This window comes from Anoplopoma fimbria, chromosome 13 (assembly GCF_027596085.1).
Source record: "Anoplopoma fimbria isolate UVic2021 breed Golden Eagle Sablefish chromosome 13, Afim_UVic_2022, whole genome shotgun sequence".
NCBI lineage: Eukaryota > Metazoa > Chordata > Actinopteri > Perciformes > Anoplopomatidae > Anoplopoma > Anoplopoma fimbria.
The window spans coordinates 23,959,155-23,972,132 of NC_072461.1; the positions used below are offsets into that span (position 1 = coordinate 23,959,155).

The window sequence follows — 12,978 nt, forward strand, 5'->3', positions numbered from 1 at the left end:
TTTTTTGTGGCTTGTTCGTAATATTGTGTGCGATGAACAAATAAAAAGAGGGCGGGACAAAACAAAAGAACAAGCACAACACAAGCTTAAGAAACATGCATACAGTGTTTATTTTGCAACCAGGACACATTAAATAAACTACTAAAGATACTTCACTTATACAAAAGATAGATTATATCCCATTCACGTACAAAATAACAATAATTTACTGTATAAATTAAACATTTCACTATTTTTTTGTTATTTACAATTGCATGAACACAATGATTTGGCCCCTCTGGATTATTTCCCACAGGGCCTCTGGTGGGTTTTTTTACGTCATGGAGCGCTACGGGACATTCACATCAACGAAAAAGAGCGTTTCCACCGCTCAGAAGACAGCGTGGATTTCTTCCGATCGACCGGAGGACGGGACAGAAAATGGGAGTTTGCATAATTCACCGGGCTATCCAAACAAATATGGCCATGTTAGATTTTAACTGTCAGATTTGGTTAGCTTGTGTTTGATTTCGACGCACATTAATTCCCCATCGTTCTCACATCTTTGCTATTTTTTTTCTCCCTCTCTCTATGCATGGGCGGCTCTGAACATCACAGACCCAGGGGCATGTGCTCTTGTCTTGCAATAATTAACATGAGTTACAGTCGAGCAGACAAGCAGACCGTGGCACAGTCAGAGTTTTACAAACTTCTGATTGGTCATCTTTTTTTCTGATTCTTGGAAAACCATAAATATTTTGACACGAATGTCAATGCATCATGTTGTAAAATATGACCTTTTGTCTCAAGTGCTCAGGGTGCTGAACAAAGTACGTTTGTTTTTTTTTTCTTTGCACTGGAACTGATTGCAACAGTGAATAAGTACTATTTCATTTTGTAAGTAGAAGCAAATGTAAGTGCACTGACGTTTCACACCTCTCTTTTCTTTATCCCGTCAGTGATTGGAAGATTTCTCGGGGTGACCATCTGCAGAAACATCCAGTCCCGAGACAGGAAAGGCTGATTACTATGCCATTGGCGAACTAGTGGATTTTGACCTTTCACAAGTGGTTTAAATGTCACAGCAATGCACAGAAAACCGTCACAGCTACAAACCTGCTGACAGCTTGTGCATTTTACCATTGAGTGCTTTTGGTGATATTTCTGCCTGGGTATATTGTTCGCGCTCAACCTTTTTGGCCTGAAATCAAGGTGACAAGTAAAACCTTCCAGGTCTGCAGCGTCTTATAGAATTTAAGCATTTTACTGCTGTCTAAGTAGAGCAAATAATGCATTCCACCTTTAAGCCAAGTTGATGAGGAAGTACTTTGACAGGTCTCTGATGCTTTGCCGGGACACAAAATGAAAGAGCGGACACAAAATATCTTTCCCACAATGAATTACATAATATACAACACAATTCACCCCCCCCCCCCTGTAATCAAAAGACAACTTAATGTGAACAATATGTTCAGTAAATGTCCAAGACTACACACAAGAACACACACAGAAATTAGAACAAAACACAGATTTCCTTTAAAGCCTTGTCCGTTACTACATGAAGAGTTCTATCCCAATTGGCTATGTGTTCATTTTGGAAAACAAAAAAATGTATCATGTAATAGAAAATGTAACAGATCCAGTCTGGAGAGGTGTTCAGTTGAGTGTACTAAAAAGACTAATATCTAATGCGTTCAATCACTGTACAAGATGTGGCATCATTTTTTTTTTCCAACATTTAATCCGTGGAAATCCTATTACGGAATGGAACACGCTGATTTTGAAGAAGTGCAGACTCTTGTGAGGGGAGATCCCATGAAAGAAAACAGATGTGATGTAGCTGAGACAAGAGAGCAGGAGATCCTCAAGGCACTTGAACACCATCAAACCGGAAAAGACTCCCCACCCACGAGCGAGCAGAAAAAGCCCTCAGATCTTCCCAAGCCTCCCTAAATGGCAGTTTGTCTGCAAACTGCACCACCCAACCCTCTCAGTGAACGACGCTGCTTATCTCTCCGCCCGAATCCGCATGAGCGCTGACTGAACGAGTGGGCGAGCGCTCTCCCCCCCCCCCCCCACCCCCCTGTCTCTCTCTGTGATCTTTTCATTTTACAACAAGTGATTCATCCCCAAAGTGCTGAGATATCTACCCTCCGTGTGACGTTTCCGTGTCCTGTCTCCATCTCCTCAGAAAGCTAGTTTTCACGTAAAACACATCAAAAAGACACATTAGCACTTTTGCATATGGAATCAAAAAAAAGACAAATAAATATAAAACTCTTTGGATGGGAGGATTCTTGTTTTTTTTGGCTGCAAGTGTTTCGTCGTCCATATGAGGCAGTTAGAAGAGTTTGTACAAAAACTGTTAAGATGCGTAACACCCTATGTGTATGTGTATCCAAGACTCCTTTTCTTCATCCTCTTCTTGATGCTGATGAAGATGCGGTAGCCGCTGTGACTCTGAAGCACCAGGAAGCAGCTAAACCTCCATGTTCTCTAAGCTGAACAGTGAAGTTAGCCGTTATTCTGTTGTGTTTTCACTGGTGATTCTGCAGCCTGGAAGGGTTTTTTTGGAGGTATGCTGATTGTTAGGGACATCCGTGGGTGATGGAAATGGAGCCCTCGGTGAACCGGAGAAGCTTCCCGCATGTTAAGAGCGTCCTTGTGTCTTTGTCAGAGCTGCAGATCGTCCTCCATCTACACCTTCGCTCTCCTCTCCCACACTGACGTCGCTGACAGCCCTGCCCGTCCCCCCCTCCTCCTCCTTGGTGCTGAGCAGGATGGGAGGGCCCCGGCCACTTTGGCACACAGGCCATGTAGTAGCAGTCACTCAGTCAGTTGTCATTAGCCACTCAGTCGTTGGCTTGTTGGCGTAGCGCCTCATATAGTTTCAATGTCTGAGGGGAGTCTGACGGCCCTTGTACAGGGTAGCTGTGGGTTGGCGGTAGCGTTTTTGGTCAACGGTGGAGCGCAGCAGTGGCGCTAGTTGCCCACCAGGGGGCTGAGGTCGCCGTGGTGGTTCTTTAGCTTCTTCTTGAAGAGGGAGATGGTGGAGGGCCGGTACAGGATGATCCAAGGCTCAGAGGACGCCGTGCTCTGGCTGCAGCTGTCCGAGCCGCTGACCGTCGGGATGTTCGGAGACCTGAGAGGGAAACATGAGGAGACGAGAGAAGAGGTGGAGAGAGGAGAGTAAAAGAGAAACAACATTAGAGAGAGGGGAAACAGAGGAATTAAGAAAAGAGAATCGTGGAAAAACAGTGATTTACATAAGTGTCACACTGATTTCTAAGTCTTGATGTTGCATTCATTTCATGCCTGGTTTATTATAAATATAAATTAATTGCAATTACAGTGGTGGAAGCTTTTGTAGGCTTTATTATCTTCCACTTCAAAAACGAAATACTTAATTTTATTCACCTCAAATCAGCAACTTTCTCTCAAGGGATAAAGTAGTTGTCATAAAAATAATTTTTAATGTACCGTTTGTCCACTACGGTGTTTTAGGAATCAAAAATCAAGAAAGGTCTTGTTTTTCCATCAAAAACTAGGCTTTGGACCAACTTATTTGTATTTATTAAAATTAGTTTTAATGGGGAATAACATAAATTGAAAGACTGAATGAAAAAAGAAAGAAAGTAATTTTCTATTAAAGGAATGATTGAACATAATAAGATTTTTTTTTTTTCTTAACTTACTATTCTTTTGTATTACTTGTTTTGCTGCATTGAGAGGCATCTCTGAACTTCCCCTGTGTAGTTGTAAATTCAATTATGACAATTACTGACAGGAAGCATTTATTCAATGTGGGATCATAGGAAGTCCCTCTGGGCTGAAAGCAACTTGAAGAATTCACAAATTGACCTCAAAAAGAGGTTTTCTCATTGTGTTCCTTTTTTAAGCGTGGAAAAATTCACCAAATGTGTGAATCTCACACTGTTCCATCATCTTTTTGACCTTTGATGCTTGGCTGATCATGCACACCTCCAACATCCTCATACTTACTTGACCGTCATGTGCAGCAGCAGCTTCGCCACCATGGCTATGACTGTCAGAATGAGCAGAGCGGCCAGAGCGTAAATGGTCCACACTGCAGAGAGGGAGCAACACAGTAACAAGACATCAGATATGGAATCCAATAATGAAAACAAACTGAAGCAGACTGAAATGATTAGCAAGCAGAGGGTTACTAAAGCACTGCTGGCACACCTGTTACCAGTGTTCAGCCAGCAAATTGTCAAGAAGATTATGATGCATTCTCAGTGCACATCTGCAAGATTGAGAAATACACCAGATAGCCCTTTGAGACGGAGCACTGAGAGTTTGGAAAGAGTAATATTTGAAGAAAGCAGTAGAACATGTCAGACCGTCCTGCGCTGCTTTGACAAGAGGCCCGATTGTGATCAGCAGGGAGACCCGAAAGTAACTTCAGTTATGAGTCACCGACAGGAAAAAACAAGCGTCAAGTAGAATTAGTTTAATGTGAGATCGCAAGAAGACACTCTGGGCCAAAGCGTCTCGTCAAACTAAGATTTTAATACTTGAAGGGAAACCAGGTCATGCACAATGAGAGCTCTAGCTCCTGGAAACCTCTAACAACATGCCTGCAGAGGTAGAGAGAGGTAGAGAGAGAGAGAGAGAGAGAGAGGTGCAGTGTATCGTGGGTGTTAACATACTAGCGCTGTGGCCGGTGGTCTCGCCGCGTCCAGCCCACTGACCTGGCATGTTGTGCTCCGGTTTCCCGGGGCTGGACGTGATCACGTAGAGGATTTGGGAGGAGCGTCCGTTGGAGGTGCTGTTGGATCTCTCGGTGACGCCGCCGGCCAGCTGGGGCCCCGCCGTGCTGGAGACGTCGTCCCCATCGTCCTCCCCGACTCCCTCAGCCTCCATTGTTCTGGTGTCCTGGCTCCTGAGTGCTGGGGAAAGAAGAATAAGAGCGGATTAGTGTTTGTTGTTGTTCCTGACGCTGTGAAGCAGAACCCTAAGTACTCACTCGAAGTCGAGTTTAGGCCATTTATCAAACGTGGGACCAATATTCACTCTCATTATAGCTCTGGTTTTGGTGTCCACCAACTAAAGCGGGAGAAATTGGGTTCTGTAGAAGCTAAATGCTCCACTTTATTCACCAGATCATTTCTAACTTTGTCTGTCTACTGTTTGGTGCTTGGCAAGTAGCATACAGTTAGTTTTTAGAGGTTTTTCCTCCTCTATAAAAGCTGCCCACTGTGGGCCAAAAACAATGCAGATTTGTTTTGGTCATTTGTCTTTGTCGTACTTTGTATATTCCCTTTTTGCTGTTTATGTGTCCATGTAATTGACTTCCCTTGTTCTGTAATCAACCTTATTACACAATAAAAGAAAAAAAAACAACAATGCAGATGAGAGCTGTGATCCAAAACTGTAAAGACGCTGCATTAAAAATCACAATAACAATTTTATATTTGTCCATAACAACAACAAAAAAAACAGTTGCTAAGCACCGTGACATTTACATTTATAACAATTACTGACAATTGTGAACAGAGAGTTGTTATACAGCTCTATGTCATTTGCGTTTAATTATCCATAAATGGCGATGCATAAAACAAAAGAAAAAGGGTGTAGATGGAGAGGGCCAAACAAACTTCCATTTTCATTATTGAAGGATACATATGATTCATCTTGATCTTCATCTTGTAATGTATGAACATTTCTCAGTTGCCGGTAATAAAGTCTTCTTTCTATAATATTGTTGATATATTTAATTGCCCGGCTCTAAAAGGACTGCTGTTCCAGTTCTCTTCAATGTGACATATCACCTCTTAAAAATATTTCTATGTATTTTATGCCTTCACAGCTCCGAGTGAGAGGAGTGGTGAGCGCTGAATGCTGTGCCAGAGACACAGAAGAGAAAAAAGCTCGGCCATGTAATTTCTACAAGCTGAGGACACATATCACTTAACGCCCCTTTAATTATTCCCGTGGGCAAACCAGGCTGTTGCAGCAAGCGAGCAGTAATACGATACGTCATGAGTCACAAGCGAATATTTAATATTAACTGTGTTTGTTAAAAGGAGCAGATCGACTTTGCAAAAACACTCATGCGTGTAGTAAACATGTGGTGTTGAGAGCTTTTCTGTCCGCGCCAGACATCATTCAAAAAGTGTTTTGCAATAAATTCAGTTTTGTTTTAACCTGCTCACAGCACCAGATGTGGGAGAGTTTTTGCTTCATAAAACAACAGTGCCAGAGAGCGCGGACTATTTCAACTCATTTATGTGTTCCCAGAGGGAAGCAATTCCTTAAATAAGATCTCCTCTGCCTTTCATTTACTTCTCCTAAACATAGACGTGATTTATTTAAAATCACTGTGAGATTTTGAGCGTTTTTCTTCTTGCTTCTGAGAAACAGACTGTGGCGTGTCACACTTGACTCTTTCATTATTTTTCTGACATGTTAATTTGCAGTGAGGTTTGGTGAAGAGAAACATTTCCGTAATCTATCAGCAATCTGTGATTGTAGTCGTCTATAAGTAAGATACAATTTTCGTATTTGCCCCGAAACACATCTCTGAAAGAATGAATTAGTTCATATTCAAGTGAGTATGAAAGCAGAAATAATTATGCTATTCCAAATGGGGCCAAATTCACAAAACATCCTAAAGTTGAAAGTTGCACCTAATTAGCCTAGTTAGGAGAGACATGTCAGTCCTAACTTTAAGACGCCTACATTATGTTCTTTGTCAAAGCGTAATTGTTCACTAAAGCCTTTCAGTGCTAGACGAGAGAAGTTGGGTGAGCTCCAGCATAGTTTGATGGTGGGTGAGTTTAAAAAAAGGATCCAGTGAGCTCACAAAAAAAGATTACAAACAGTCCAATAACAGTGGAGATGACGGTTTACACAAAAATCTCTGGTGGAATTATTCATCAAACCAAAAATATGCTCTTTGAAAATGTGTTAATTTTACAACAAACTGCCATAAAAAACATGAATGAAAGGTGTTTTTGTGGCGATTGCTGAATCATGCAGTAAAATTGGCGATATATATGTTTGATGATTTGTTTGTCAGCTGGGAAAAATATCTCCCTTTGTTCTCAGACAAAGTTGCTCTAAGCAGCTTTGTTAAAAAAAGTTCTTGTGAAGAAACTCATCCAGCCAGAAACTTTAGCGGCATTCAGGAGGACTCCTAGTGGTAAGATAAGATACTACACTCTCCAAACTGAATGGTTAAACCCACCCATCCTGTGTTCCGCCTAGGTAAAATCACCCAGAACTAATTCTAGATATTATTTGATCCAGGCCGGTTCCAGTCTTCCATGAATGGTGGTTGGATGTTAAAGCAGTGTGGGATTTTTTTTCCCCTTCCCTTTTCACATAACAGTTCAACCTGACTGCGATGTTCCCAGAACTTCCCACATGTTCCCCATTTGCAAACAAAATACCACGCTTCAAACCCGGGGCTCAGCTGAAATGTTCAGCCGTCGACCGTCATCTGTGAGCATTTATTCTGAAATTACTGCTTCGACCGCTCAGCGAGCCACAGAGGAGATATAAGATGTAGTTAGTGCCGCTACTTCTACTTTAACTTTGTTTGACTGTTGTCTTTCTGGGTTTTTTTTTGTTTCTATTATTTGTCTCTGCACCCAAGTCACTGTGTATTTTTCTCTCTATCTTTTCTGAAAAAAAACCCCAAAACCTATTACTTCAGGAGGTGACCTTTTTCTCATATCATGTGGCAGATTCCAATTCTCGGCTACATGATGCCTCACGCAAAAAACAAGAACCAAGACGTGAGCAGTAAAGGACCGTGCATGTCCAGAGGTCAGAGGATTTTGACCTTCCGATATTGTTTTTACTTTAGCGCCACCGGCGGGAAAAATGACAGGGGATTACAAATGGAGGCAGAGAGAGGGAGGAGCAAGGACAGATTGCCTCCCGGTGTAGCGAGCTGCGAGCGTGAATGTCACCTGCACTATCATGCCTCCAGAAATGAATCTATTCCATTTTATTTTGGTGCATTCAGACAATTCACGCAGAGAGTCTGTCTTGGAAAACGTACAGTAATATAAAAACAACAGAGGATAGCGTTTCTTTTTCCGCATTAGTCTGGAGAGAGATAGAAATTTGCTGTGAGGTCTTCAACTCTCTGTGAGCGATAGTTCCCCAGCTGTGTGTCTGCTCTACAGTGAAATCATGATCAGAGGGCGCGATGCATCACAGTGTTTTGTATGTAGGTGGCATAAAAACTCGTTCACCAAGGAGCACTCTGGAGAAGCACAGCCGCCTGCTGCAGCTTGATAAGAGAGCGAGTTCCTAGAAAAACAAAACATTATTTAAATATGCAGTATCACCCGGGGCTGTGAGACATTGACTAGCAAATGAAAAGAGAAAAGGGCCTGCCGGTGGCGTGACAACTGCCTCACCACAGCAAACAGGCGTTAGGCCACGGAACCAGGGCTGCCATGCAAAACTCCATCATGGAGCCGGCGAGTCAACACGCACCTGATTATGCAAATGTGGGCTCTCGGTGGTTTTGAGGGAGGGTTCTTGTAGTTCAGGATGTTTGCAAGAACTCAATCCAAACATTAGACTGATTCTTTGTCACACATCCTTTTGTATGACAAGTTTTTTTCAAGGGGTTTTTCATAAGTTTAAGGGTTCCCTTAAGAACCCATTTCATCTGGGAACCCTTTTTGAAAGAACGGGTTCCACAAGCACTGTTGAAAGCATGGGTGTTGCAAGATCCTCCCAGCACACACTACCAGAAATTGTGATAGTGTATTCTGATTGTTGCAGGATGTGCTGCACCATATCGGCCCAGCCCTTTAGGAACCTCATTAGGAACCCTGGGTGGGTTCTTGATAAAATCCTTGTAATATAAAAGGGTTTTCAGTAGAAACCCCTGGGTGGGTTCTTGATGACACCCTTAAAATATAAAAGGGTTCTCCATAGAAACCCCTGGATGTGTTATTGATGAAACCCTTGGAATATAAAGGGGTTACGGTAGAACCCTGGGTTCTTGTTAGCACCCTTAAAAGGAAAAGATTCTGAATAGGACCTCCAGAGAGGGTCCTGGGTCGAACCATTGCCCCATAGAAGGGTTCTCTATGGAACCTCTCAAAGGGGGTTTCGGTACAACTTTTCACAGTTGGTTCTAGATATTTCCCTTCATGATGTTTGCCTGGTAGAACCCTCTGAAAGGGGTTCAGGTGGAACCTTTATAAAAGATCCTGCCAGGAACTAAACCTATGGAGATAAGCCATAGAACCCTTAATGGTTCTAGTTAGTCTATGCTTTGAGACATTTTACAAACCCATTCTTCGTTCGCAGCCGAAGTAGCAGAGAGCTAGTGGAGCCCTACCTTGGTAAAGCAGAGCAAATCCCTGGGCCTGGTTGGTGCGGTCTGAGTAGAAGTACAGAATGACGAAGTCGCCTGTGACGTTCACCAGCTCCCTCGGCGGGCTGCGCCAGTCGAAGCGCGCCAAAACCCGGTTGGTGTAGCCGTCCAGGAGCTCCACCATGTCCGTCTGGTCGGAGATCTCAAAGAAGGTGAAGTTGAAGAGGATGGCGTAGGCTCCGGGGACATGGACAGTCCAGTAGCAGACACGGCCAGCCCCGTACTTGTCGGGGAAGTCGGGGGAGTAAATCACTCCGGATGGAGACGAGTAGTTTCCACCGCAGGCCCCGACTCGAGCTGGAAGACAGAGCACGAAAAACAGAGATTGTTCACCGATATCTGGGTTCTTTGGGCTCATGAGGTCCCTGCTAACAGACATCATGTCCTAGGATTTTATGTCTCTGAATGGAGATGCATCAGTCTGATACACCAGATTGGCATCATCCCCCATCACTGACTTTAGTTTCTTTGATTTAAGCATTCAGAATTGGTATTGGGAGAGAAAACAATGAATAGCTTCAACTTGTGATGAAGTTCTTTAAGCTTTTAAAACTTCACTTAGACAATCTCAAACTAACAAGCTGTTTAGTGCCGCCCTAAGACCAACTGGCAATAATTATGTAGTATTATATAATATAATGAATGTTGATGTGCATTAATGTTGAAGGTTGCAGGTATGATCACAGTTATGGTGAGGGAAGGAGGGCTTCTGAGCATTCTGGAGTTCAACTGGAGCCTAATTCAACAAAACCTGGATGATGGAAGGTTTTAACATGACAATGACAGTTTTATGCAAACTGCAGGCACTAACACTGATAGACGTTTTCCACCAAAATGTGTTTATATTCGCTTTCGTTTTTGTTAACTGGGAAAACCTTAAACCTAAAAAAAAGGCAATTGACTCCTTTCCCATTGTTTTTTTTTTTATATCTGTTTCTAATTCAGTCTCTCTTTCAGACTCTCAAACCAGATTTGGTTATTGTTGGAGCAGTGCAAAGAATAAAACTTTTTTTTTTCTGTCCAGTGCTTTGATGATCAGAGAGGTAAAATCACAGTTGTCTGACTGGAGTCCAGTAGCTTCTAGGAGAGCGTATTAATCGTACGTTTTATACGTTGATAAATTATGATAATTGTTAAAATCCCTGTTCATTTTATGTTCTCCAAATTCACAACGCCGTCATGAGGCATTGCACCGGAGCTGATCAATCCCTGTGACTACTGCAGAGCCATTTGTCACAGGAATGAATACTGATTGTTACTTTTCCTACTGACAGATGTTAGTGGGTTTTTTTGTACAGTGGGACAGGGGCTCAATAGCACTAATGGTTATTACGACAGATACAGATGTATTTGTACGAGTGATTTACCTTTTATTACATTTGAAACCCTACAATTAAAGTTCTTTGTATTTTCCCCCCAGAATCAAAACTAAATCACGGCACTAGATGTGAAAAGATCAGACACACAGCGACACTGGTTAACACTCACTGTCGAAGATGATGACCCAGCCGTCTCCACCGCAGGGCTGGGTGTGGTCGCCGAAGCAAACATGGTTACACTCCATGCTAGGCGACTCCATGCCATGGTCACGCTGGTCCACTTCGTTGCCACAGAAACAGGCATATCCTGACTCCATGCCAGCGAGCTGCAAAAAAAACAAAAGGAAATATGCAAATGATTGCATCAGCAATTCAAAACTAAACTTTGGGTAACATTTCCCATAATGCTATTCATGATAAATCCATTTGGCATGGTTGCCAGCGAGGAAAACAGTCCAATGACTGAGAGACAAACTTTTTGGTTCTCTAAAAAACTATACATGATTACATAGCAACTTTGCTTAAATGTAGAATACGTAATCACACAACACATTCAAATGAAAGTACTTTTATAGGGTGTTTGTCTCATATCAGCTGAATGTGTGTTAACACTTAGTAGACAGTGCACCTCATGGAGCTCCTTCTCTCTTTGAAACTAAAGCAACTTGAGTCTAAAATGCCCTAATTGCTCTTTCTCTCATGATTACAAGATGCTGTAATCGGAGTCTGGAAAAACCACAACCTCTCAGCTGATTAGAAGCCTTCTTTCAAACACACAGCTGCACCGTAGAGTGTAGAGAATGAACCTCACACAAATAGCACCCATCTATCGCTCAAATCAAAACTGTTGGTATTTGTTCCTGAAAGCGTCGGAGCGGGAATGAGAAACGTCAAAACCTCCTTCACACATCTTGACCTCGCCACCACTGGCTGCTTGTTCTCAAAAGAGCTATTGTCCCTTCATTCCAAAAGGGCACCATTGTCCCACATTCAGGCCCTAAATGAATTCACACAAATGAAGGTACCGCATCATTTCCCACTCTGCGTCGTTTCTCATGGAATTGGAATTTATGCGGCCCCTGATCGCGCCCAGACGTATCAAGCTAAGTCCTTGTTGCATTATTCTATCTGATGAAGCAACACCAACGTGAATACTTCTGGCAGAAGCAAACAGGCGATGGATTGCTGTCTAACTCATCAGGCATGCTCTTCGTCAGAAAGTCACAAGGGGAGGCGTACTTCCGAGCACCGATGTTTTTACATGCGCATTAAGGACAGTGACGGTCCAAGGGTAGACAGACGATTGCCAGTCTGCCGCCACATTCTGTAACATCTGCTGAATTGAGAGGGGAAAAGGGGGGGGGGGGCTGTCAGTATCTGTCAATGCGGACGGAGCTGAACCGGATATGCTGAGCAGAGAATAAACACCTGGCACTGTTTATAGCAGGGACAATGGCATGCCAGATACAGAGATGAGGAAAAAACGCACCGAAGAGGAGGTGCCCACTGGGCTTAATAACCGTTCATTTCCAGCTGTCAGCCCTGATTGCTGTGATGATTTGTCATCCGCTGGTTGGTTTGAAACAGGACGTCTGATGGCTGAATAAAGAGGGTATAGACTGCGCCGGGCACCACGGCGATAACTGTCTGGAAATTGCCAGTAAATGCAGATGATTTACATAAAAGCTTGACTATTGCTAGAGCCAGCTCGTGTCTATTTTAGACATGACAAGGACGAGGCTGGAGACTTTTATTTTGTTCAATGAGGGGATACGTTCGGAAACTTTTTCAGTACGAGCGCCAGAATGAAGGAGTCAGAAGTTTGTAATGTTTTGAATGTTTTCTCGTACAGAAGATGCCAGCGTGGATCTGAGTTAAGCTATAATGCTGAACATCTCTTAGGTTACAGCTTATATACATTGCCACTCCGGGTTCAAATCTCACCTTGTATCTCTGCTTCCTACAGAAGCTAATACAGTTCTGGATGGTGAGTTTGTTGGAGGTCTCGCTGGTGCCGGACAGAGTTGGCGGGTCACCGCTGTCTTTGAAGCAGCCCAAGTTCCCAGGCACTGTACGGAGACAAGAAGTTAAAAAAAAAGTTAATTACACACAAACAACTTAGATGCAATCATTTATATTTTTCCTTGTTCATTGCAGGGTCCAGTCCGCGGTCTGTACTTTATGAAACACATCATATGCTGCATGCCTTCAACCCTCATGTGCCTCATGGCTGTGGTTGTTCAAGATTTATAATCAAGTTTGTGATTACCAGTTCGCCTCATAGACCCTGTCGAAAAAGTATGGTGG

The 12,978-nt window shown here is 43.0% G+C and overlaps 1 protein-coding gene across 1 annotated transcript in view; it reads right to left on the reverse strand.

The window, feature by feature from the left end:
• Positions 1-2,961: 2,961 nt before the first annotated feature.
• Positions 2,962-12,978, reverse strand: part of kremen1 (kringle containing transmembrane protein 1) — a 57,687-nt gene continuing 47,670 nt past the window's right edge. Inside the window, exons 4-9 of the mRNA XM_054610180.1 lie at positions 12,616-12,740; positions 10,841-10,997; positions 9,317-9,649; positions 4,653-4,892; positions 3,982-4,066; positions 2,962-3,121 (exon numbers count right to left, since the gene is read on the reverse strand). Of these exons, the coding sequence (XP_054466155.1) occupies positions 2,962-3,121; positions 3,982-4,066; positions 4,653-4,892; positions 9,317-9,649; positions 10,841-10,997; positions 12,616-12,740 (1,100 nt within the window). The remainder of the gene's footprint in view (positions 3,122-3,981; positions 4,067-4,652; positions 4,893-9,316; positions 9,650-10,840; positions 10,998-12,615; positions 12,741-12,978) is intronic.